This window comes from Bos grunniens, chromosome 1, assembly GCF_055505025.1.
Source record: "Bos grunniens cultivar Pamir isolate PY7600 chromosome 1, Bosgru_T2T1.0, whole genome shotgun sequence".
NCBI classification, from domain to species: domain Eukaryota; kingdom Metazoa; phylum Chordata; class Mammalia; order Artiodactyla; family Bovidae; genus Bos; species Bos grunniens.
This window is the reverse complement of record NC_141165.1, coordinates 82,285,182-82,312,472: the sequence shown is the minus strand read 5'-3', so window position 1 is coordinate 82,312,472 and position 27,291 is coordinate 82,285,182. Positions and strand designations below refer to the sequence as shown.

At 40.8% G+C, this 27,291-nt stretch overlaps 1 protein-coding gene across 10 annotated transcripts in view; it reads left to right on the top strand.

Annotated features, from left to right (window-relative positions):
* Nucleotides 1–27,291, top strand: part of FGF12 (fibroblast growth factor 12) — a 618,054-nt gene that overhangs the window by 325,012 nt on the left and 265,751 nt on the right. For 3 of the 10 annotated variants that reach the window (XM_086319703.1, XM_086319710.1, XM_086319655.1), the window contains exon 1: nt 8,812–9,859. The exons of 4 other annotated variants lie outside the window; for them this stretch is intronic. In XM_086319703.1, the coding sequence (XP_086175829.1) occupies nt 9,661–9,859 (199 nt within the window). In that variant the 5' untranslated portion in view covers nt 8,812–9,660. Of the gene's footprint in view, nt 1–8,564; nt 9,860–15,948; nt 16,056–27,291 lie in introns of those variants that run through there. 3 more of the 10 variants (XM_086319636.1, XM_086319721.1, XM_086319685.1) reach the window with 3 other exon arrangements.

Below are 27,291 nucleotides of genomic sequence, written 5' to 3'. Positions count from 1 at the left end.
CAATATGTATATATTGTCTAGAATGGATTGATGACCTCATCAAATCCCTTCTAGCTAATACTGTATATTTAAAAAGTATATTCTATCCAAAACATTACAAAAATATCATTGTTCTTTCTTGCTTCAAATGCCATTTAAATAAATATGCTTATACAGTCATCTTATTCTTTTCTGGATATCTGACCACTAAAATGCATGTTTACAACTATATCTATCTATCTGTTCATCTATGCATCTTGGCTTTGATTGCATAAACAAACAGCCATCTACACCAATATCCTCTTGATTTCATGTTGCATATGGTGAATTAGTGGGCAAAATTAATCACAGGAGAATATAATTTTATGTGAAAATAATTGGTAAGTGAATGACTTAGAAGTTTATTAAGTGCTTTTATTTACTACTGTGGAATTCTCTAACATTTTCTTGTCTCCACAGTATTCCACAAGGAAGCTTGCCAGATATTTTTATTTTGAGCTATTTTGTTTAGCCTAACAATGTGAATTTAGAGGTTTGTAGATGAATGATGCTGCTTTTCATCTATCCATCCATCTACGCATCTACCCATTCATTCATTCATACAGTTCCTTGTTTCAGAAACCAATGCTATCTTTTCAACATATTACTTTAATTAATCTAAGTCATTTTACTGGCAAACAAAGTTAGGCTCAGACAAAGTAATTTTATGCAAGGAAATATTATTGTAAATCACCTATTCTTTCTAATTTACATTTCTTTAAGCATTTTTGATTATTTACTTTTTGGCTGTGCTGGATCTTCATTGCTGTGTGGACTCTTGTCTAGTTGCAGTGTGTTGGGGCTGCTCTCCAGTGACAGTGTGCGTGCTTCTTATTGTGCTGGCTTCTCTTGTTGTGGAGCACAGGCTCTAGGGCGCAGGGTTTTCAGTAGTTGCTGTACGAAGGCTTAGTAGTTTCATTTCCTGGGCTCTAAGAGCACAGGCTCAGTAGTTGTGACATACAGGTTTAGCTGCTCTGCGGCATATGGGATACTCCCAGACCAGGGATTGAAACTGTGTCTTTTGCATTGATGGGTTCTTTATCACTGAGCCACGAGGGAAGCCCTCTAATTTACATTTTAATTTTGGAGAATTCTAAACAGTTTGGACTACAAATGACCTTACTGGTCACCTTGTCGAAACTTCCATTTGATCCCCTGAAAATTTTCTCTAGCCAGTTTGGATATTTCAGTTATTTCCAATTCAGTCTTATTAAATATCAAATATATATCCAATAAAATCTTATTAAATATCAAATAGGACCAATGGAGTCTTTCGCTAATGGTTATTTTCACAGAGCCCAGTGCTACATGCACATGGGACAAAATATGAATTTATGACAATATTAATAATATAATTTGACTGTCAGTCATGTGCTGGATGCTGGAAGAGACTGCTATTTCAACAAGATCCATTCCCTGAAAATTTGGAATCTAAATTTAGAAATGGAGCAACTAGGTCCATGGAGAAAGCAGCTAAGTACAGATGGGTGACAGCATGAATTTTAGGATTATCAAACCATTTTAAGGTCATTTTGATCATATTCTGAGCCTTTAAAATTTGACATTTTATAGATTCTGTGCTCTGTTTTCATTATTGTTATATCCCTTTTCTTCTCTGAATGTGTGTGTATGAGAGGGGGTGGTGGGATTGAGAGAAAAGAGAGAGAGAAAGATAAGAGCTGAAACTATACACCTAAATATAGGGGGTGGAAGTTGGTCAGTGCAGAAATCTGGATACCATGTGGCCTCTAAGGATATCCAATTTTAATAAATGGATGGGATTTAGACAGATTTTAAAGAGTATTTATAAAGCAAAACGATCAAGTTGGAAATGTGGAAGCTACCCTTGAATTAGCTGAGTTTGTTTCTTTGTATAAGAATAAATATTTCATTTTGACTTAAAAAGATTGGTGGATGGGTGGATAAATTCATTAGTTAATTCATTAAAGTATTTATTGAGTGTGTGCTATATACTATTTTAGGAACTGGAGATAGAAAATAAATACAAAAGACAAACCTTGTCATTATGGGTTTTACATTCTTATGAGGACCTTGAAGCCACATTCCTCATCTAGAAGGAAGGGGTATCACTGAAGCAGCGGCACTGGAAATCAGGAAAGGGCAAAAATGATGGAGAATCAATTGGGGGCAGTTTTTAAAGATCCTCAATCCAGCTAGGAAGGAAAATAGCCAAGGGCCAGATATGTGTTTCAAGCCAAACCAATGTACATTTTTTTTTTTTAGGAATGAGAAGGGAAGAAGTGTAACTTTATAAATTTATAACTTATAAATTTCTCTAATTTCTGTTTTGATTTAGTTTTTCTGTAGTTTTCTCATGAAGCTCAACTTAAATTACTGAACTAAGGAGGTGAGTGTTTGGAGGCCACAGTCTCAGAACCAAAGATACCCTCCTATGCCAGGAGTGAGAAGACAACCACCTTAGCTCCCACGCACAGAGAGAGGTAAAAGCTGTGGAGGGAGAAGATTTGGGACACTTAAGGCCCGCACTCCTTTCCCACACAGAATGATCTCTTCAAGGTCATTCACATGGTGTGAAATCCTGCTCAGGGAGGACTGAGGTCAGAGAAGGAAAGGACATACCACATTCTCATCTTTTCTTCTTTGTGCAGGTTCAGTCACTTAGGGCTGTCTGACTCTTTTGTGACCCCATGGACTGAGGCACCCCAGGTTCCTCTGTCCATGGGATTTCCCAGGCAAGAATACTGGAGTGGGTTGCCATTGCCTACAGGGGATCTTACCGACCCAAGGATCGAACCAGGGTCTCCTGCACTGCAAGCAGTCTCCTACATTGCAGGTGGATTTTTTACCAACTGAGTCACCAGTGCAGTTTTTTTATGTGAGCTCAGTTGGGCCATGAGAAACACTGAAGTCAGAAGGCCTAGATTAAACTCATGTATCTTCACTCATCTGTTGTGGGGCCTGGGGAGATTACATCACTTTAAATTAGAGTCTCATTTGTAAATTGGGTTCTTAGTATCTCCTTAATTTTCCTTCCAAGATTGTTGAAAGCCTTAATAAGATAATACATGGGAAGATGATTTCTAAACAGTAAAAAGACTATCAGTGCAAATGATGATTATATTCTTATTTTATTAATTGAATTACATGGTTATTTATGGCATCATGCTTCTGTTGACATACAGTGTAACACAGAGGGTAAAAAAGGAGCTCTGGAAATAATTAAATTAGTTAAATTTGAATTCTGCCAGTTCTTAACTGGGTGGCTGACTAAGCAACTTAACCTCTCTGTGTGTCAGTTTCTTCATTTATAAAATGAGAATAATGACAGAACATACCTTATAGGGAGGATTCAATGTATCAATAATTGCAAGCCACTTAGAACTCTGCAGGGAGTTTAGCCCTGGCTCACCATAGTTATAGCTTATGCTGCTGCTAAGTCACTTCAGTCGTGTCCGACTCTGTGCAACCCCATGGACGGCAGCCCACCAGGCTTCCCCATCCCTGGGATTCTCCAGGCAAGAACAGTGGAGTGGGTTGCCATGTCCTTCTCCAACGCATGAAAGTGAAAAGTGAAAGTGAAGTTGCTCAGTTGTATCCAACCCTCAGCGACCCCATGGACTGCAGTCTTCCAGGCTCCTCCTTCCATGGGATTTTCCAGGCAAGAGTACTAGAGTGGGGTGCCATTGCTTTCTCCAAGTTATAGCTTATATTTCTTATTAAAACAGACATTCTTTAAAACATTGATAATTTCTTTACCTGGGCAATAAGGATACTAACTTTAATCTGTGTCATGAAGAAGAATTGTCTTTCTTATTTTGAGAGATGACTAAAATCAGACAAACATATCACATGTAGTAATTGTTAAACTGTTGAATAAGGCACCATAAAGGAAATCACAAATTATTAGAAAGAAATCATTTGTGCTGCTGTAACCAGCCTATTTTAACTGACAATCTGGCATCAAAAAGGAAGTCGAAGTACAGCCATTGTGTGGGATAGCATTCATGGAGAAAAGATCTTCTACCTGTCAAGCGTGCAGTGTCAGAGGCTGGTGAGCTCATATTCACCAAGCTTTGAGTCAGGGGCCTGATCTCAGATCAGGATGATATATGAGCAGAGCTAGACTCCTTTGTGTTTCCAATAGACAAGGACATTGACAATATTCCACTAATGAAAATTTTATTTGCCATTATAATGTCAAAGTTAATCGTTCATTTCAAGTGGATTTCCAGCCTTTGTTAAATACATTATGTCCACGAGCGAATGATGATGTTTGAATCACAAGGTATGTTTTCCTGTTTTGGCAAGTCTGGATTTTTATAGCAGGGCTTTGCTTTAAATGGATATTTTAATGATGGCATGCTCATTCTAAGACTTTACATTATTATCTCATCTTCTTTGAGCCTGCAGCAGCCCAGTTAGATAAGGAACTACTTGTGTCATTTTCATTGATATATTTTGCAGATGTGGTTTGGAGATTGAATAGCTTGTGCAGTAGCATACAGCAAGTAGGTGATTAAGACAGGAGCCAAATAAGATCATGATGGCATGGACTATAAGCTTGTGAGGGCAGGGAGAATAGAGAGATGTATAGAGAGAATAAAGAGTTCCTCTTGGTAACGAAACAGGCCTTGGATGCAACGTGTGCCCAGTTCAAGCTTTCAAGTGAATGAATGCTGTGGTCCTAATAGTTTGATTTAGGAGTTGAAAGACTTGGCCTTTGGGAAAGACTATTCAACATTCTGTTTTGTTGTTGTTGTTGTTGTTGTTGTTTTTCCTTTAAAATACGGAGATGATTTTAAAATATAGAGATGATTAAGACTATGTTTTATTTGTTTGAAGGTAGGTCAGAAATATAATTATCCTTTCAATGTGTATCTGGCAACTTTCTCCAAGTAATTCAGCTGCTTCCACCTATGATGTTTTCAGAGCTGTAAATGCAAATTCTCAAGTTGTTTTAAAAAAGCATAAAAATCAAAGTATTGTTATCCCTGAGATATTGCCCTTCAAAATGACCTGATTGATTTAATTAAATCATCAGTGGGTTGATTTAATTTCCTCCTGACTCCCCCCCGACCCAAATGCAAAGATAGCAGAAATGTCTTATTAACCATGAAGGAAAACTTATGAGAATTAGTGGCCCAGGTAGGAAATTAATAAATTTCGGAATATAAAAAGATTAACTAGGGTATTGCTTCTGATCTTAAGAGCCTTGTACATAGGTCCTATGTAACTTCTCAGATTTTCCTATATTAATTTCTTCTCATTGGAGAAATGAAGAAAATGATGCTGATGATAACTTAAAGTGCTCAACGGCTAAAATGTACCCTGACAATAGCTGCAGTAGTACAAGGGAAAAAGTAAAGTCTTTGTTGTTTAATTGAATCAAAAACACCACATTCTTTTAGTAAAGATCTAAAGACATAGAGTGTCACTTTCAGGAAGCTAGCATTTATTGTTTTCATTTTGTTCTATAAATGCCTAACGATGCTGCCAAGACAGGGAAAACTTCAAACAGCGAGTGTTATCTGTTTTTTCTTCTCTTCTCTCATCACCCTCTTCTACCGTGTGCTGCTACACTGGTTACCTTCTGCATCGAAACATCTTTGTATGTCATAAACCCATAGGAAAAAAAAAAATCAAAACACTCAAAGATTAGAGAACACACATTCCCTTTCCAGGCCTTTTTTTGGTGGGCATAGGACTGCAGTTCTGGTGAAGTGTATTAATTTTTGAGAGTCTGAGTTTATTTCTCTCTTCTAGGATTTTGTATTATTGAACAATGTATCTCTGTATATCTATATATCTCTCAAACTCTGACACCTGAAGAACTTGTTAAAAACTTAAAATTCCTGGGCTCTACTCATAGATATTCACATTCTGAGAAACCATCAGGAATCTACATTTAAAAAAAGCATCTCAGAAAAATATCATGCTTTCTCTTAAAAAAATAAACACTGTCATCATCTCTTTTACTCATTTGGCATTTTCCACTTTTCAGAATGCTTGCACATACATATTCAGTTCTGGGAGGTAGATGGGACTGATTGTCCCCATTTTGAGGATAAGAAAAAGACTCAGAGTTTAGCAGTGATTTCTTCAAGGCCTCACTCTATACTCCTCTCTTGCCCATTTCTCTGGATTGCTCACCTTAGCTGACCTTTTTCTTTTTGAGTGTTGAACTGCAAGAGGAAAGGAGCCCCCAGAGCCAGCACTGTGTGTGCCTGCCTTCCTCAAGAATGAGACAAGTCTTGTGGCAGCCAAGGAAGGAAAATACATAATTTTATCTGTGAGATGTGAACATTTCCCTAATTGACAGTGTTACCAACTGATTTTCAGTAATTTCCCTTACCACATTCCGATGTACTTTTGAAAATGTATTTGGCTGGCTTCACTTTTGGAGAAGAGGGCTGAGTGTGTGTGTGTGTATCTCCCCTGTCTGTTATATATTGTCAGAATCCCAAGTTCACTCCCTTTATGCAGGCACCCTGAACTGCTGCAGGGGATGTGTGCTCCCCATTGACAGTTGGGATTCCCCGCTCTCATGGCGCCTTGCCTATTTAATCCTCCTCCAGATGTCTGCCCCGTAAACCCATCTGCCTTTGCTGTACCCAGCGGCAGCATGAAATGTCCTGGCCCCCAGATGCAGTGGGGCTGTTTAACAGTGCTTGTGCTAAACAACCTCATAGGCCTCAGTTCCCATTCTGCTAGGAATCTGGAGGATTCCTGGGCCCTCTACAGGACCCACATCCATTCTCAGTAGTTTCCTTGACATTCATGTCCCTTGCCTACTATTAGGGTATTTCCAGCATACACCTGTTTCTGCTTGGAAATCACCCATTAAATCTTTTGGCACGACCCTGGTGGCTTATGGGAATGTCTGTAAAGGGGAGGGACTAAGGATATTTGAAGACTGGTTGAAGAATGATACTTAGTATGACAACAGCCACTTCCACACCTTAGCATGGCTACTCCTTTATGTTTCCAAAATCTTTCATGCTGCATTTTAGCTTAGGTGACATTTTCTCCTCTGCTGAGTTTTCAGTAGTGTCCAGCGGTCACCACAAGCACTCCTGGAGATCTGATTGCCCTCCAGAGCTGGCTACTGACTGCCCTTGCCCACAGTCACCCTCTCCACCTGCATCCTCCCCTCTGTGCAGAGTGCTCACCTTGTCCCTCATTTTAGGGATTGAGTCTGTTTTGCAGCTTTCCGGAGGATCGAACCCAGATCTGGGTTCCTGGAATGTGGAAACACTTTTTCCTTTTCCAAAATGAGCTGAAGGTGGGCCCAAGGGGCCATCGTTACTTTCTCTAGTGTCCCTAGACACTAGAGAAAACAGAATTCTTTGTGCTCCAGCTTATTGGAGAGACTACAGACCGCTTTTTCTCAATTCCCCCAACCCTAACCTCTCTTTGTGCACCGGGGTCCTCTAACCGGTCGATGGTGTTTTCTCTCCGGGGAGGGATGGGACTGAGCCGATCCGAGCTGCAGTTGTTTCGCTCTGCCTCTGAGAATTTCTCATCCAAACCTCAATCACGTAGGATTGCGTAGAGAGGAGAAAAGGGGAGAGACAGAAGACGGAGAAGGGGGAGAGGGGTGACGGGAGGGAGGGGGAAGAGTCTGGGAGCCGAGGGCGCGAGGGAGGGAGGAGGCTCCGAGCGCGCTGCGCTTCCCTGCGCTCCGGGAGCCTGGCCCCACCTGGGCGCTCCCGAGCTCGCGGCGGGTGGGAGAGCAGTGCCAAAGGTGCTTTGGCAGCCGCCCGCCCTTCGTCCCACCCTGCGTCTCGGTGGCGGTCGTCCCTGCCTGGAGTTTCCTGCGGAGCTAGCGCTCCAGCCGAGCGAACCGGCTAGGCGGCGGCGGCGCCCAGGAGCCGGTGCGGCTCGGCGTGCCCCGAGCCTCAGCCCCCGAATGGGACTCCGCCCGGAGCGCCCCCTCTGGGGCCCAGGGAGGCGGCGGCGGGGGCACCCCGCTAGCCCGCGGCTCTGAGCGGCCACCCGCGCAGCGAGTTGGGCGAGTAGACGGCAAACCGCACCTGCTTCCTGGCCCCGGCCCCAGAGTCTGCGTCCGGCCCCCAGGGCCCCGGTGGTGCGCTCGGCCGCCTCCCGACGCCCCCAAGCCCGGCGGCCCAGGGGCCCCGCTTTCGCCTCGGGCGCCAGACCATGGTGGGCAGCTCCGAAGCGGAGCCGCAGCCTCCTGGAGCCGAAGTCGCCCGCAGCCAGCCCCCGCCCCACCCGAGCCGCCGCGCGGGTGTTCGCAGCGCGCTGGTCACTTCCTTCCTCGGCCGGGATGGGCCGCGCGGGACGGAGTGATCGGCCTCGCGTCCAGCGGATAATCCCCATCTGATCTGCTGCCTGTGAGCTGTCGGCTGCCGAGCCGCGCGAGCCTGGGGGGCCGGGGCAGCGCGGCGATGACCTGATCCCGAGCCCGCCAGGGCGCCCCCTCCTTCCCTCGCTGTCTCTGAGCCTGTGCGGAGAGCAGCTCGGTGCGGCGGCCCCGGGCGGACCATGGCGGGGAGCTCCAGTTAAAGGCGTGTGGGCGCCGAGCTGGAGAGGACACCTTCGGCATCGCTGCCTTTTGAGGGGGCTTATTTAAACTACTGAGTCATTCCAGATTTAGGATTCCCTAAATAATCACCAACTGTGCCCATCTTGTGCCAGAAAAAAAGCGGAAAGAGAAAGAGCGCCCGCTCTTTGGGACCCCGCGTCTCCGCGGCGCTCGCCTCTCGCGGGTTTCTCCCGGAGGGTGCCTGGCCCTGGAGGATCTCCCTCCCTCCCTCCTCCTTTCCTTCCCTCCCCTTCCCTCTTGCCCTCCTCCTCCCTCGCCTCCCGCTCTCTTTGCAGCGCTGCTGGCGGGGAGTCGCGCTCGCCGCAGCTGGAAACATCTGCCCCGCCAGGCGCCCCTACCCCGACTCCAGCTAACCGCTCCCACTTCGCGCCTCTCGGAATTCCAGAACTCGGGCGGCGGGCCCCCGGAGAACCGCAGCCGGGGCGATGCATTCGGTAGACCTCACCCAGCCGGGACGGACCTCCTAATCTCCAGAACTGCGGGCCGCAGGGAGTTAAATTGCTGCCTTCCTCTCCTCTCTTGCGGTTGGTGGCTTGTTTTCTAAAGGAACGTTTTATTCACTTTTTAGCATTTTCTACCGGGGGCACGCTACCCGCCACGGTCCAGACTCTTGCTTTGTAAACGGGTTTTCTATGTATGTGTGTGTAGATATACTTTGGACACCTTGCAACGCTTGCGCCTCTCCGACAGGGGCACGGCTTGTTGTTTTGGACATCCTTCTTCCTTTTCCACTTGGTACTCCGAACGCAGTGTGACCAAAGTCCCCACTGCCCCCCTGGACGCGGATCGCCTGGGGGTGCAAGTTTGGGATGCAAGAGTCTAGTTAACAGGAAGGCCTGGGACCGCCCCGCCCCCGCCGCCAGAGGTTGGGGAAGTTTACATCTGGATTTTCACACATTTTGTCGCCACTGCCCAGACTCTTGACTAACCTTGTGGGCGCCGGGTTTTTGGTACTGCAGCCTTCTCAAATATTAGCACTGCCTCCTCGCGCCTGCCCTGTCCCTCCAGGCCGCCGAGGTCCTGCCCTCGCCCCGGCGGAGCGTGATCCCGAGGGCGCAGTGGAGCCCGGGGCCTGGGGCCCGCGCTGAGCAGCTATGGCTGCAGCGATAGCCAGCTCCTTGATCCGGCAGAAGCGACAGGCGAGGGAGTCCAACAGCGACCGGGTGTCGGCCTCCAAGCGCCGTTCCAGCCCCAGCAAAGACGGGCGCTCCCTGTGCGAGAGGCACGTCCTCGGGGTATTCAGCAAAGTGCGCTTCTGCAGCGGCCGCAAGAGGCCAGTGAGGAGGAGACCAGGTCAGTAGAAGCCCTGACGGTGGGCTCCCTAGTGGCTAACACCCCCCTCCCCTTCGGCAAAGCATCTAGGGGCATTCATGGAAGAGAACCAGGATCCTCCTCTTCCATTCTGGCCCCTCGTTCTCCCACAATTTTCAGTTAGATTTCAGTCACCTTCTGTTAGCTAATAGCTTCTTGTCCCATATTCAGGAAAACACTTAATACCTCGATGAAACCACGGTTTGATTGGGATGAGAGTTACATGTTTACATGCTCTTTGTCCCATAGATCCTGTAGAGTCCTTGAGGGCAGTGGCCACCTCATTCTCCATCTCTATTTCTCATACATCCCTTCATCTGTCCATCCATCCATCCAGTGTTTAATCTACCTCCTGAGAACCTAAATGTAAATAAACCTTCCTTCCTATATCTCTCATAACACAGTGCAATCTTAACACATAATAGACAGTAGGCACAAGATGAACGTAAATTTATTGTCTTTTTCTAACTCTTTCTTTGGCAACACATGATGTGGGATCTTCCTTACGTTTCTGATCGATTTCTCACTTCCCCGTTTTCACCCATGCCCTTTCACTTCTTTTCACCCAGACCTCCTTTTCTTATTCTCTTCCAACTGCTTCTCTCCTTGTTCCAAATGGCTCTTCTCATTAACTTTTCTGTCTTGTTACTCCCATCTTTGCACACTCACACTTTTGGGACATTCACGGAACAACATAGTATCTGCAGTTTGGTCTCAGTAAGTGTAAAGGAAACTTTAGACTTTTCAGAGATCTTAGCCTGGCCTTTCTGAAGCTGATTCTTTTCTTTGGCTTTAAACTCAAATGGTTAGCCTTTGCTGTATATCTGTTTACAAAGGGAAATTGGATACCTCAAAATTTCAGTGATTATCCCCAATTTAAGCCAGGCTATCTTGAGAGAAAGAAAGCAGAATTGCCAAGGTCTGTGCTTCCTTGGGTGTGGCCCACAGGGTCATTTGCAATCTGCAGATAATTAACCCTTGCTGTGGACAATTGAAAACAAATACAGTCTAGAAGGAAAGCTTGCTTGGTGACCAGTTGACTAGTTTAGGTTCTCATCTTTGCAATTCTGATTGTGATCTCCTGGGTTTCAGGAATGAAGCATATGGGCTGGGGTCATTGGGTAAAGAAAACACTTGAAAAGTCTGGACAAGTGGGGCTCAGAATTAGTTTAGAAATTTGTGATTAAGACTTGTAAAGAAGCTGTTCCATCTCATTTTTCCGTTGAGTTTTCATGACATTATTCATTCCATAGTGGGCTCTTTTTCTTATCCCTTGACGTTGATGAAATAGTAAATTTCAGGAGTAAACAAAAATAATTACGATCTTAAGGCAGAAGCTACTAAAATCTGTTATTTTATATCCAGTTAGTATGGCCTGTTATTGTATAAAGGGAAGATATGTGCAAAATACTAGAGTTATCTCTGCACAGTAAATAACTCATATTAGGGGAAAATGAAATTCTTCATATTGTTGTGCAAGGATCATTTGGGGGCCATCTTCTCTCGGGGCTTATGTGGTCTACAAAGAACTTCAAGGCTCTTAATTCCATGTGACTTTGATATCTTAGTCTCTGAACTATGTTCTTGCACTCTAGTTTTTGTGGATAGACTCTAGTCAGCCTTCTTACTAACGAACAAGGGTAATCTAAATGTTAGGTGGATTGTTTTTGTGAATGGGTAATATAAACTCACCTGATCTTTGGTGAAGTTGACTTGGAGACCAGTGATTTGCATGGCTTAATTTTACATAAGGAAACTGCTTCCTGTGGCCTTTTCCTTGGCATCTCATTAGAAAATAGAGACTTTGAGGAAATTGCTGAGTTTATTGTTTTTTCATTGTTCATTTAATCTTTTCCTCTTTTTCATCTACTTAGTGTACATTTTGGCAAAGAGGATCATGACTGGTGGATTCTTTTAGCTTAAGTGTCACAGTAATAATCTGACAAAGAGATGACAGGACCTGTTAAGAGATGCTGAGTGCAAGGGCAACATGCATGTATCTGTCCACTGTGGAGTTGAGTTTGTTATGAAGCTTGGCTTAGAAGAATGGGAGCATAGGGTGCAACAAAACTTTTGGGGAAGATGATAGTATCTGTTACCATTACTAACAAAGCCAAATAACTAATCTGTTGATTTGCTGTCAGTGACCATGATTCACATAGCTTGAGATGAGCCTATTAATAGAGAGACAGCACCTTCCACATCTCACTTCTCCAGAGAGAATTCTTTAGCTGGATTGGGAGGAAGTTGCTAAACACCAAAAGAAAAAACTATTTGAGCAAATCTGTTTTATAAGCTCTTTGATGTTATGTTCACTTAATATTTGATTTATCCTTTAAACTCACTAAATGGCCTTCTCAGCCATTTCCTGTGAAATACAAACTGAGTCACAAATGGTAAAGTGGTGAAATGGAATAACTCATCATGATAATTTCCACTCTGAATTTCTGTCACTGAGACACAAGTTTCATGGGCCAGGCTTGCCAGGGGAGAGAGCCTGAGACAGTGAACTAAATCAGGTATTGGATGGGAAAGGCCACAGTTGTATTTCTGATTTCAGGGCTAACACACCGAGAGTCTCATAATCCTTGTATTAGCTCACCAAGTTCCAGTACATATGATGTTGAAACCTCATAAATGCAGAGGGAATACTGAAATTACACGGTAAAGGTCTCAGATTTTAAAATCATGATATTGCATTACGAAAACATGAGAATTGGCAGGGCCATCTCTCCCATCACAGAGTTCCAGGACCATAGGGTGCCTCAGATGCATTGTGAATGCCATCCCTGGAGCACAGTGGTGGCTTACCCTGGGACTGTGTAGCAAAATGCTGCCTTAGGTAAGAAACCCTTGAGCCAGAACAAGTTGGTGGTTTATACAAGATTGCACAGCTTTGATTGTGGTAAGATTGGGGCTAGAACTCGATCCAGTTGATTTTTCTTGCCTGTGTATTTTACAACACAACACAAAAAAAGTAGTGTGATGTACTGCGTGTCCTCTGTCAAAGAATGTGAATAATTTTATACATTATTTATTTTTACCATTAAGGATTGTTATTATTATTTTGTGATTAGAACAATAATGTGGTCTTATAGAGGAGATAACTGGCAGAAGGAGACATAAGCTAAGTCAGGCAATTGGGGTTCTAAAATGACCATCCTACAGCACTGTGCATATAGAAGTAAATCCCACAGTGAAGACATACAGATAGGGCAGGAATAGTTAGTCCCATAGCACTGTGTGGACTGTGGGTCTTTGGAAGTGAAATATTGGAGACTTTGAACACTGGCACATTGGCTTAGGTCAGTGAACCATAGAAAAGCCTTTAGAACATAAGAAAAGAACATTCTTACAGTCCTTATTACTTGAGGTATTATTTGTATGTGAAATACCTGTATGAGCTGCTCGAATATTTGCTTGAATGTTGATACCACTTAATTTGCCATGTGAATTACATGGCTTACTCAATTCTGGCATTTGTTTTACTCTTGAATAGAAACACCTGAACAAATGATTAACTCTAGAATTATTTATGTTTTTCACTCAGGACTTGCTGCAGGTAATAGATAGCATTCCCCATCAGGAAGGGATAAGTGTTTATAGAATCTTTAAATGTCGGAGTGGCCAGGAACCTTGGAGGTCATTAGTATCACTCTTTGAGTTTTCAAAGGAAAGTCTGTAAAGCACAGAGTAATTAGATAAGCTTAAATCTGTATTTTAATCAGTGTTTTTATTATATTTATCAGTGTTTTTCTATAATTTAATTCTTTCACTTAAACTGGGGCATTAAAAAAAAATCAGTAATCAATAAAATTCCTCACCTGAAAACATTAGATAGCTTTCATAGCTTAAGTTTTGGATTTTATATTACTTTTGTTTTAAAGAATGATGTAGTATGTTTATAGAGACTGGATAAAATAAATCAAAGAAGTGATTATAATTTTACTAAATTTTGTTGATTTTTTGTTGATTTTTTTGTCTTATTTTTCTTAGTTCTTGTTTCTACTTGTTTCTGAGTCCTTTTTTCTGATATAAAAATTATGGTTACTCAAAATATTTTAGTATTTTTCCAACTTGTTTTGGTGGATGTATACTATTTAATAGCATACTCATTCAGTATTTTACTATCAAACATATCCTTTGACACTGACGAAGGAAATATCACAAAATAAAAACTTTAAGAAGAAAACTGACAAAAAAGGGGGAAATACTTAATCATGTGACTTAAAGAATATAAATTACATTTTTATAAATTGAAATCATTCTGGCAATGTATAGATCAAGAATACATTCACATGACCAGTGATACTTTACATTTATAGCAAGTAGTTTTATTGTATTTTCTCCTTTAAAAGTATGACTCATGTCTGAACTACAAAATCAGCCTAATTAAATGATATTTGGCTTGATGCTTGTTTGAAAACAAACAAGCTTTCCTTATTAGAAACCCACCCTAGGGTTTAAAATGATATTTTGTGTATGTGTGTGTTTTAATCTTCTTTTCTCTACAGCAGTGCATTCTCATCAACATTATGTTTCCATTGTAAGAACATTTAAAAATAGTAGCTACTGTGATCTCTTGATTTCTTTCATCCCACAGAGATCTCATCAAGCCATAACTCAGGATTAAGTCTTTAAAGTTTTAATGAAGTTGATATTGAACAGAGTTAGAAAAACAACTTGCAGGAAATGAGGCAGTCTGTATTTGAGGAAGCAATAGGAATATTTTGGAAGACGTTTAGAAACTAAAGCTTTGTCTCTTACAAGTATAGTTTAAGGAAAGTACTGGACTTACTAGTAAAAAATGACATAGCTTTTATTCTTGTTGAGAGCATATTTTTGCATAGATATTACTGTGTTGATTTAGTTTGGGAAATTTGTTAATAGTGATTACTTTTTTCTCATCTCTTTTTTTGAGTACTTTGTCATAATGTGTATTCACTATGACTTCCATCTGAATTATTATAGATTTTGTGAGAACTCTCATAAATAGCCTGACTAGACATAGGAAACCAAGTTAACATATGACATTTTGAATTCTATCTGATGGCCTACTATCAAGCTACATGACTTTACTTGTTATCCAAAGAGAAATGAAGCTCCTCTAAAGGGCTCTGATTCCAAGGTCACTTTCTAAGCATCCGTGAGAGGGAGGAGCCTTAGAATGCAAAATATCTATAAGTTAACCATATATAGTAATACCTTCCTTGACGATATAACTTCAGGATTTACAGAATTTCTTCACAACTTCTGCCCCTTTAATTCTTCATAGCAGTCTACTGGCATGATACCGTCTTTGAAATAAAATTAAGCTTCAAAGTAGTAGACAGACTTGTTCAGGTTCATGGAGTTAGGGAGTGGCTAAACTGCTCCAGGACCACCAGCGCCCACCCTGCACATCCTCTGTCTTTATCTCTCACCACCTTGAGCTAAGGAGGCAGAATCTGAAGAATTCAGTGAGATTCAAAGCTGGGACACTCCAGTTGGGGGGAATCAGATAAAGAGTTCAAGGAAATATGGAGTGTCATTTTGCTTTGCTCTGGGTATATCTAGAGCCCCCGGGAGCATCTCTTGTGAGGAGGAGTAAAGCGGGGAGGCTGGTGAAGGTCTCCAGGTACTGAAGAAGCAGTTCTGTGGCTATGTTGTCATGTGAAGTTCTCAGGCTCCTGGCTGGGTTGTTCCTCTCTGCTTGTGGGAGCCTTGGAGATGTCAAAGGCTGCCCCCTGGGGCACCTAAGGACTCACTGGGAGACTCAGGTCCAGAGGGGAAGACTCTTCACTGTAAACATAAACCATTGCTTCAGATGTTTTCAAATGCAAAGAGGTTAATAACAAATGCAGGAGAGCCCTGTAGGATTTAGTGTTTAATTTTTTTTTAATAATTTTTTTTTTTACAGTGAGTGTTGACTGTGTAGCAGAGTGATTAAGTACATGGATGTTGGTGTGGGATCGGAATCCAAATTCTGGAAATACTATCTGTGAGAACATTAGGCAAATTTCTTAGAGTCTTTGAGCCTCAGTGTGCTGATTTGTAAAATAAAAGTACTATCTCTAGCATTTGGCTAGGAAAGATCTCTCTGAGGAAGAATCATTTAAGCTGAGTTCTGAAGGATGAGGCAGGCAGAGAAGGGTGGAAGATGTTGAAGGCAGAAGAGAACAGCTTGCATGAGACTGAGGTGAGGAGGTATTCGGTGCTTTAGAAGAAGTGTCGCTGGAGTGATGGGAGCAAGTGGTCCAGGCAACATCGAAAAGCTTGGCAGGGCAGCGTTGTGCCGGGCCTTGGAAGCTCGCAGAGAGATTTTAATCTAGAATCCAAAGAGAGTCAGAAGTAGGGGGTAATATAATGTGGCCTGTATATTTAAATGGACACTCTGGCTTTGGAGAGAAGAGTGGATTATAGGGGAGCCAGAGGGGAAGTTAAGGAATCATAAGGAGGCTGGGGAAGCAGTTGGGGACAGCAGTTCTCAAAGTGTGGCACACAGGCCCTGGAAGCTCCTTGGGGACGTTTTAGTGGGTCCACAAGGTTAAAACTGGGTTCATAATGATATTTCCTAATACTAATTATTCATCTTTTTTCACTCATTGTCTTAAGTGTCCAGTGTGATTTTCCAGAGGTTATATGATATATCCACTATCATCTGAAAAGGCTATTAAAATTTCTTTTCTTTTAAACTACGTATCTGTGTAAGGCCAGGTTTTCTTTATATGCATAAGCCACAACATTTGCAAGAGATTAAATGAGCAAGCAGATTTGAGAATCCAGCTGATTTCTGTTAAGGCAGACATAACAGAAATTTGAAAGCATATAAACTACTTTTCACTCATTTTTGTTTTGGTAAACAGTTATGTTTCATTAAAACACCTGTTTGTTTAATATATGATGGGCTTGTTTTTAATGAATATTTGAAACATTTTGTCATAATTTCTAAACATAGTACATATTGAAAGATATAGGCCACATAAACACAAGCTCTTTGAGATACTCAATAATTTTTAGGAGTGTAAAAGGATCCTGAAACCAGAAAGTTGGAGAACCACCGGTCTAAGGTATAGATAATGTTGACACGAAACATTATGGCAGTGGTCATGGATACGAAAAGAATAGATGGAGGTAGAATGAGCTGAGCCTGATAATAGATAGATATGAGTCAAAAGCATGTAAGATGTCTGGATGATTGATTTCTGGCTACACAATTCAGCAGGGAGTGGTACTAAGATGCAGGGAAACTAGGGGAGAAGCAGGGTTGGTATGTGTCAGATGCATATCCTTCCCAAATTACAAAGCACTGTGGATTGCTAAGGTGGAAAATTGGGTGATGGTATTATTTATTGTTTAGTAGTTTTACAATACAGTGAAGATCCTGAATAACCCCTCTGTGTAAGGCTATCTACTTTATTCTTGAACTCTTTAGGGAACTTACTTTCCTCCATTGATCTATAGCTACTACCTTGTAAGAGTAATCCTATAAGCAAATATGTTTTAGGCAGAGAAAAACACTGTGTGTGTGTGCTCACTTGTGTCTGACTCTTTGTGACCCAATGAACTGTAGCCCCCCAGGCTCCTCTGTTCATGGAATTTTCCAGGCAAGAAATACTGGAGTGGGTTGCCATTTCCTACTCCAGGGAATCTTCCTGACCAAGGGAGTGAACCAGAGAAGAATATTAAGAAAAGTCAGAAACCTAAATAGATTTTTTCCTAGTCCTTTAAAATTGAAACAAAGTATTGCGTGTTAAAGACACTTGACATAGTTCAGTCCTGAATGTATTCTGAATATGACTTTTATACACGTGGAACCTAGGTGAACTTTATACATGAGCCTGGTCTAGAATCAGTGGTCTTTGCATGATCAAGTGACTGTGACAAGATAAACTTTGTAAAGTTCTTATTTGTCCAACTGTTGTTAGTCATTTGATTAGTGCTTATTGTGGTGCTTAGACACCCCCAGGCTCCCTGCTTCTAATCATACTCTGTTAATGCCTGTCCACTGGAGTGTGTGTACAGTCTTTTCTTAATGACTTTTCAGAGGTCATTAGAGAAACTCTAAGGTCTAAGACCAAATCTAGTTTCCTGGAAGAGAATGACATGGGACGAATAGAATCTGTAGTCAGATCACAAAATGCTAGAGCTTAGAGGTTATACAGGCCAGCGATTCTCAGCTCAGCTGCAGAATCAAGTCACCTGTGAGCTTTTAAAATGTGCTAATGCCACACAACCAGAAAATCTGATTTCTTGTATCTGCTCTGGGGTCCAGACATTAGTCATCAGTTTTGCTTGTTTGTTTCTAACCTCCTAGAAGATTCTAACGTGCAGCCAAGGCTGAGAACCACCAACCTGTTCAAGTCCCATCACTTCATACCTTGTGACCCTGAAACAAAAATTAATTATTTTATTCATTAGTGTTTCCCTGGTGGCTCACTGGTAAAGAATTTGCCTGCCAATGCAGGAGACACAGGAAAGGCTAGTTTGATCCCTGGATCAGGAAGATCCCTTGGAGAAGGAAAACCCACTCTAGTATTCTCCCCTGGGAAATCTGATAGAGGAGCCTGGAAGGCTACAGTCCATGGGGTCACAAGGGAAAGACTCGACTTAGCGACTACACAACAATAAAAAAACCTTTAGAATACATTTATGCTGTTTAGAAACTGCACACAAATTTTAATTACAGTGATGTTGTTGTGTTTAATGGCTTCCAAAACCTAGCCGCATTATGTGCACGTGTGCCTCATCTTCCTCCCCGGCATGTGAGCTCCCGAGGACAGGACCTGGGCCCTGTTCATCACTAAATTCTCAGCACTAGCATCTTGCCTGTACTATTGCAATTCTTTGATCACTGTTAAATAAATGAGGACTCATGAAACCTTACCTTTATGGCAAGCCTCAGAGCAAGAGGGATACTGAAGTTAGTATCTCTAGTTCTCACACAAGGACGCTGAGATATAGCAAGCCTGGGGCTTCTCAAATCCCCAAGACTAGTAAGAAGTAGAGTCTGCGTTTGAAGTCAGGTTTGTTTTTCCTAGTTGACTTTCCTTTCTACTCTGCTAGCACTGGAAATGAGCCTCAGTGTCTTTCTTTGAAAAACGATGGTACCATATTAAAGGATATTTAAGGGCTTTTTTAGTTTGACAAGTCATTAAATAGCTCCTCTCCTCCCAGGAGGAACACTCATGACCGGGACATGAAATACTCATCTTCTCCCTGCTTCCTACATACATAGGAAATATAAAAACCATTTTCCTAGTGTGCTGTTTAGAACATTCCTAACTATATCCCATGGTTTAATTACCTAAAATGTGCTATTAAACATCTCTTTACCTAAAATATCAGTCTTAATTTCTTTTGACTCCAGTTTAGGCCTTACAAAATTAGGAATTAAATCCAGTATACCACAGTGTTTCAGACATTTTTAAAACCTAAGGTAAAAAGGGGGATTAAAACAAAGTGTGAATGAGATTCAGGAAATAAAATCTGTGAGCTTCTATAAATTATTATAGAAAGAAAAAAACAAAAATTTCTAGAAGATGTATTTTTTTATTGTTACTGGTGACTTGAATGTTTTATTTTAATTTTGGGAATTCAAAAGATGACCCAGATCACCTTTACAGTGCCCCAGAATCAGATAATACTCCTCAATAATTAAGAATGGGGCCAAAATTTAAATAAGTACTTGAAGTAGGGATCCATAATCAAATTGTCTGGGTAGAAGAAATGTCAGATTTTTTAAAAATATATTTATTTTTAAGTTTTTATTTTATTTATTTTCGGCTGCATTGGATCTTTGTTGCTGCATGTGGGCTTTCTCCAGTGGCAGTGAGTGAGGGCGGGGCTCTGGTTGGGGTGTGTGGGGCTTCTCATTGCCATGGCTTCTCTGTGGAGCACAGGCTCTAGGGCTGCATGCTCAGTAGTCGTGCATGGGCTTAGTTGCCCTGGGGCATGCGGGATCTTCCCAGACCAGGAGTCGCACTTGTGTCCCCAGCATTGTGAGGTGGATTCTTAATTACTGGACTACCAGGGAAGCGCCAGATTCTGTTTTTAGATGAATGGCTCTAGATGAGCTGTCCATACGTTATCCATACCATATGTAATCTTATGTTGGGGAGAAGACTTTAAGATAGGAGAGCCACCCAAAATCACCTAAAGAGGATAGAAAAGAAAAGAATGGTCAGTGTTTGTAATTAATTTTAAAAATGATGAAAACAATAATTACAAAGTGATGAAAAGACTGATGTGTCAAATTCCTAGGAAACCCAAGTTTCTCTTGATGGAGAGAGTTGAAGTTGTGCTATTGTCGTGCTTTATTAATTCAAGGAGGACTGCAGTGGATTTTTGCAACCAGAATGTAACCATGAAGTGAAGCATAAGTGGCAAACGAGTTGATGGTTCAGAAGCTCAGAATTCTAAAAAGGAAGTCATGTTGGTAGAAGCCTTGGTTTCCTCTGTAGTCCTCTTGTGGAATATTGCTATGAAAGATTGGAAATTTACTTTCTTCTCAGAATGGTGGAGAGGGTTCCTCTTTGCCTCCTTACTGACCCTGTTTTCCCCTGATAGGCACCAGGGCTCTTCTCTGTAACTTTTGCTCAGGAAAGTAGCTGGTAGCATCTTGAAGCTCTGGTATCCTGAGAGGTTTGCTTACTCCTCCCTTTCCACCTACAGGTTGTGAGAAAAGGCACTAAGGGGGAAAAGCACTCTGAATTCATGCGTTTCTGAGTGCTTCCATGTAATGCCTTTTTTGAGATTTTACTGGGCTACGTTTCCAGCTTACTACATGGCTTCTTCAGTTTGAATTCCACTCATGGTTCTACTGGGCTTCTCAGATGGCGCTAGTGGTAAAGATCCCACCTGCCAATGCAGGAGATATCAAAGACTTGGGTTTGATCTCTGGGTGGGGAAGATCCCCTGGAGGAGGGAATGGCAACCTAATCCAGTATTCTTGCCTAGAGAATCCCATGGACAGAGGAGCCTGGTGGGTTTCAAAGAGTCAGACATGACTGAAGTGACTTCACGCGTGCATGGTTCTGCTAATGGGACCACCATCTTGGTTGGGAACCTGAAGATGGGAGATCCTTGGCTCCTGTTACTTTTACCTAAAGCACAGCACAATTCTGCCTGTTCTTTATCATGCTAAGCAAACACATTCAGTCTGAAGCTTTTGTCTCATGCTATTACATGTCTGCACTTGAGGATGGGTAACTGTGACATCAGCCTTGGGAGATCCACGTACTGGGGTATATGACTCAAAGTGTTACTGAGTTTGCATTAGAAAATGTCAGCACTCATTACAATCACACACCTTATGGGGGAGGGACGTGAGCCTCTGAAGAGGTAAATTAGGTCATATAACTACAAAAGGCAGAGCAAGCATAGACGCTAAAGTCCATAAACGTAAGCCTATGTCTTACTGCTACACCATAGCTATAGCAATGGGACGTTGCCCACTGCTGGTAGTAAGATTATCCACCTGTTCTTTGTTTTGAGCAATTTAAATGTTGGTAGTTGTTTTTAAATGTCTATAGTCAAGTTGTATTAGCAGACACCTATTGAGTGGCTGTGCTTGGGAATGGAATACGGCAATAATGAGGAAGTACCTGTTCTTTGTCTGTAGGGCAGTCTATAATTAAGATTTGTTAACTCTGGCCAGATTTGTATTACTGTGTTCCAAGTTGTAGGTTTGCTGTGTTCTTCTGGACAGTTTCTCCTGTAATGTCTAAATTTCAAGAAAAATAACAATAATTATATAATTTAAAAAAAATTAGGTAGAATCTTTTAAAAATGCACATGTGCTCAAGACCTGGCTCAGAGCATGTTGTTTGATTATATATTTTATCAACATGAATATGCTGCATAATCAAGGTTCTTTCTCTACCTGTCTTCTCACAGTTCTCTAGCCAACTCCAGCCTTGTTGGCATACAGGAATGTTTACAGCATCTGTCCATTTCAGTTCCATAGTTTGTAGTTGTTTTTCCCATGAGGAATGCTGTTAACTTCTACACTAACCTTTGCCTTACTTAGACACAGCCCCTCGTTTCCCAGCGCTGCTGCAGTTCTGCCTATTATTCCAGGCCCAGCCCAACTCCCATCTTTTCTGCCAGATCTTCTCAAACCCTTCCAAGTAGAATGATTCACTGCCTGCCCCAGGCTTCACTTGGTGTATAGTCATCTGCAGTTCAGTTTGTCTTGTCTTTTACTGTGGGAAGTACCTGTCCCTGTGATCGGAATGTGAGTTCCTATAGAAAAAAGAATAAGATCATGTCAATGCTATCTCCATAGTAAGTAGTCAGAAATAATTCATCCAAATGAAGTGAATTCTGTTGGTGACTGATGGGCTCATGCCACTAGGACTAGTCAGATTTCAAGGGCCTTTCTGCACAAACAAGAAAATACTGAGCGGGAAAAGAAATTTGTATTTTTGGCTAATATTAATTTCATTTTGTTTGATATTGCAGTACAATAATATCATTAATCTATGGTCAATTGGTGTTAAACTATTAAATAAATACTTAGCACTTATGCTTTTCCTTCCTCCCCAACCCAACTCCCAGTTGCCACCCTTGTTTCACTCAGTATATACTTTTCCTCTTTCCTCTTTCTCAGCAGAGTAGCTACTTATAAAGGGGGAGTTTCTATGGAAATGGTAAAGGAGAGAGGACCTTTGTATTAATTTATCCCTTTGCTCCAGAAATGGAGGCGAAGTGGGTGGCATTGCCAATTTGGAAAAAGGCCCATTCTATTTTGACTGGCTTTGGTTTCTTAACATTGGGTTAATGAGAAATTTGCCATTGATTTCAAATTCAGTCATGCCTGGTCCTTACATTTACAGTTGAGACCAACAAGTCATTTTAGTGTTAAATACTCTGGAGGGAACATAGTCACTCAGGTTTCACTTTTCCTGGTGAAGCTGTAAGTAATGGAGGAATACAGTATTGATTTGGTCTAATGAAAAAGCTTCTTTCTGTCAACTCTTTATTACCTCATTGGCTTTTCTTCGTTCCTCTTCTCTTACCCTTAAAGCTATTGATAGCAGCATTAAGTAAGTCTTCTGTGTATGCTGCAGTCCTCTGTATTTATTCTTTTGTTTGAAACCCTGCCTTTTTCTTAAGAAGATATAAATAAAAGAGGCCTTTGAGTCAGTCTAAGGTAACAGTATCATAAAAATGGCATTGGACTTTTTGACCTTGGGGAAGTTTTTTTCCCTTCTCTTCAGCTTAGTTTCCTCATTTTCAGAATAAAGGGATTGTATCAGATGGTTTCTGAGATCCCTTTCAGCTTTATCATTCTTGATGTGTATTTCTGGTATTAAGGCTTACAGGGGATGGGTTGTTGGATTCCAAGATATTTGGATGTCAGATATAAGTAAATAGTTTAATGATATGTTGGACATGAAACTCTAGAAGATTTATTAAGGGAATAGCAAAAAATACATATACTTTTGTTTAATTTCTCTCCTCTGTAGTGTTTATTTGTACTTATATCCACTAGTTTAATTGAACACGTATTGACTGTATTTCTAAATTTTCTTTGTATTATTTTAGTTTTTAGCATTTTATTGCACATTCAAAATAGACTATTGCATTGGTTTGGACTTTAGCACTGAAGAGATTTTAATAAGATGGTAGAACTAGGTTTTTTCCTAATGTAGATGACATTTAGTTATTTACTAGCCTCAAAGAGAGGATAACAATGAAAAAAAAATGGACAGGAAAAGGAACTATGACATGGAATGAAGCTGAAGACTGATCTTTGAATAAGCTAATGTGAAACATCATATTCCATGACGGTTTTAGATTAAACAATGGAAAAGTGCCATTGGAATGGGAATGGTAGTAGAGAGAAAAGTCATGCCTTAATTATCAAGTTTTTAGATTTCTCAGACTTTAAAACATACCTTTTTGATATGTTTCTACCAAGACTTCATCAATTAAGGAAGAAATCAATGTTTATGGAATATAAAATATGACATACTCTTAGCAGTCATCATTTATATTATGGACAGTTGGTGAAATTTAGTTGTGCTCATTAGTGGTAAAAATGTAAGATTTAGAAGAGTATAATTAAAATAGTGCCTAAAATAAGATTTTATCATTTCTGTGAGTTTCATTTATGTCACCCATCTCATCTGTTCTCATAGGTATTGTTGGCATTTGACTTTTTTCTTCTTTAGTTTTTCCAATTCTTTATCTATGCAGTATGGTTACAATATACATAGGGGAAATTCAGTTTTACCTTTTGATCCATTAATCATTTTATTTGACCAAAAATAAGCTTGGCCTGTTCCTTGAATTTGAAGTGTATAACACAAGGTCACTTTTAAGAATTTATAGTATATAAAATTGCATGACCTATAGTAGATGTGTTGGTAAACCTGATTACCTGCCTCTGGATAAGCTCCTTTTGAGTGTTGCTTGGAGTCAAACATCACTCTCCAGGTTTGGTCTGATAAACCCAAAGTAAAATACACTCAGTCTAGATTAGAATTTCTGTGAGGTCTGTAAGAGATCACTTTATCTCTCTGCACAGTAATATTTAGTTAACTGTTCTTGCAACTGCTGTTTTTCAGCTGCTTTGAGAAAAGGGCTTTATAATTTCATAGTAAAGATTTTATTATTTTTTAATGTTAACAAAATTCTTTGGATTTTCATAAGTGGATTTTGTCTGCATTCCGAATTAAGTCTCAAGTTGGTTTAGACCTCATGTGAATTGATTCAGGCACTTTCATGGATAGCTATCCCAGCAAGGAAGCTATATGCTCAAAGGTCTTGTGTCTAGTTTTAAGAATTCTGAGCATATGAGCATTGTTCACAATTTCAATGTTTCAGTCCATACACCAATGCAATGAAGGGATATACATTTCACCAGTCCCAATACAATGCTTCTTTTCTGTCTTCTTGCTGGTGCTGCTGCTAAGTCGCTTCAGTCGTGTCCCATAGACGGCAGCCCACCAGGCTCCTCCATCCCTGGGATTCTCCAGGCAAGAGCGCTGGAGTGGGTTGCCAATTCCTTCTCCAATGCATGAAAGTGAAAAGTGAAAGTGAAGCTGCTTAGTCGTGTCCGACGCAGCGACCCCAGGGACTACAGCCTACCAGGCTCCTCCGTCCATGGGATTCTCCAGGCAAGAGTACTGGAGTGGGGTGCCATTGCCTTCTCCGTTTTTGTCTCCTTGTGCTCATGCAAGCCCCATTCATCATTCACACCTATTTCCCGGGTAAATTCCTCCATCTTCTCCTTCTATGCACCCATTTCCACTGTAGATACATTAGTCATAAAACGCAGTTTCTTAAAATTGATTTTTATAGTTTTTTTCTTCTGCTGAACTTTGAACTTGTGGACAGTGAGTCCATAAAACCAGGATTGTCTTAGTGAATATTACTGTTTGGTGAATGATGTCCTTAATAGAGGTATTTCTATTTTGCTGTTGTTGTCTGTTTGCTTGTTTTCTCCTTTCTCTGCTGTATTTTCTTCTTGGATGAACTCATCTCTATTGACTTCGCCTGTCTCCTCTATATTTCTGACTTATAGGTTAATACCTGAGCTCCTCATCCAAATTTTCAACTACATGCTATTGACTTTCATGTGGTTCCACTGCTAACACAAATGTAACCTTCTTTATTTTGAATTTGATTATTGTGGTCCTCCATATCTCAGTCTGCTTTGTATCATGAATTTCCCATCTCAGTGAATGACACTGTTTATGATAACTAGTATGCACTTAGCAAATATTGGTAGTTTCCTGACATCAACCTTCTTGTCTGCCAAGTTGGAAACCACTCTTATCTTTGACTCATCTCTCTTTACTGTCATATCCAATTACCAACCTCATTGATTTGATCTCTACAAAGCTTTTTTTTAAAAAAAAAACAACTTAATTAATTATCAGGCACTAACTTAGGACTTTCTAGGAAATATTACATAAGGGATAGTAAGATGGATCAGGTACAGTTACTAACATCAGGTAAGCTGATAATCTTTGTTCAATATTATCATCTTTCCATCTCTTTTGTCACTGCTAGAATTTAGGGGCTTTTTGTTATAACCTGAAGTTCCAATGCATTTTGAAAGCTGGATCTTGTACTTAATACACTTTTAAGAGAATACCTATCTATTAACCTGGATGTTGTAAAGTCTGAGTTTCCCTTTTCTTGCATCCTTAATTAGTCTTTGCATAAGATTTTTAAAAGACATAGTTAATATCATGTTACTTCCCCATAAAAACCTTTTCATAGTTTCCCAATTGTTTATAAAAGCACCTTTAAATGATCTAAATATTACCATGATTTCTTGAGACCTTATTCATCAGTCTCTTCATCTCCCTCTTAGTACATTTATCCACATCCCTACTTTGAGTGTGACATCTAAGCCAGTCCAAGGAAGACTAGAAAGATTTCAATAGGAGTACATGTGGGTGATAAGAACAAAGAATAGAAATGGGAAACTGCTTGGCTGCATGTCCCAGCAGTTATTGATACTCAGAAGTACATAGCACTAAAGACTCTTTCCCGTCCTTCCATTTTGATATATTCCACTCAGTCTGCAATCTCAGCAGCCAATTTGAATGTGTTCTATGGAAGGAATATGCACAGGTATTTGTGAAGTGAAGTGAAGGCGCTCAGTCGTGTCCGACTCTTTGTGATTCCATGGACTCCAGGCGACAGTCCATGGAGTTTTTCAGGCAAGAGTACTGGAGTGGGTCGCCATTTCCTACTCCAGGGGATCTTCCCGACCCAGGGATTGAACCTGGGTCTCCCGCATTGCAGGCAGATGCTTTACCGTCTGAGCCACAGGGAAGCTGTTTTTCATAAACTAAGGGAACCAAGTCGATGATTATGAATCAGCCTATGAGAGCTCTTTCTTTATATATCTATGTTACCATAGCACCCATCTTTGTTTATATTAAATAGTTGAAATTCAAACAAAAACCTTAGTATATGATATTTAAGTATAGGTAGTTCTTTTTATTGCCCAGATATTCTGGATGATGATTTCAATCAGACATAAAATATTTATTTCATCATTTATTCCTTAGGTTGAATTTCTGCCATCATGTAGCTAATTGTAAGTTGTATCTGACCCCTGGGTTTTAACCTGTCATAGAAATAATGTATTTTGAAAGGTGGAGTTTATACTTAATACACTTTTAAGGGAATACATGTTTATTAATATTTTGTATCAAGTGAAGATTTAACATTGATTTTATTTAGAATTGAAATAAAATAGAACTGATCTAACCTTTTGCTTATTGCTTCTTTTCACTTTATGAAATCAGTTAATACTAGGCACTAGGAATGCTCAGTTGTCTTTTAAAATCTAGAATTAAAAGAGAGGAAGTGCTCAGGCTGAAGGGATAACATTAAAATTAATGTTAGTGGTTCTTAACTTTCCCTTTTAGAAAATGGTTAGTCCAGATAGTCCTAGATTTCAG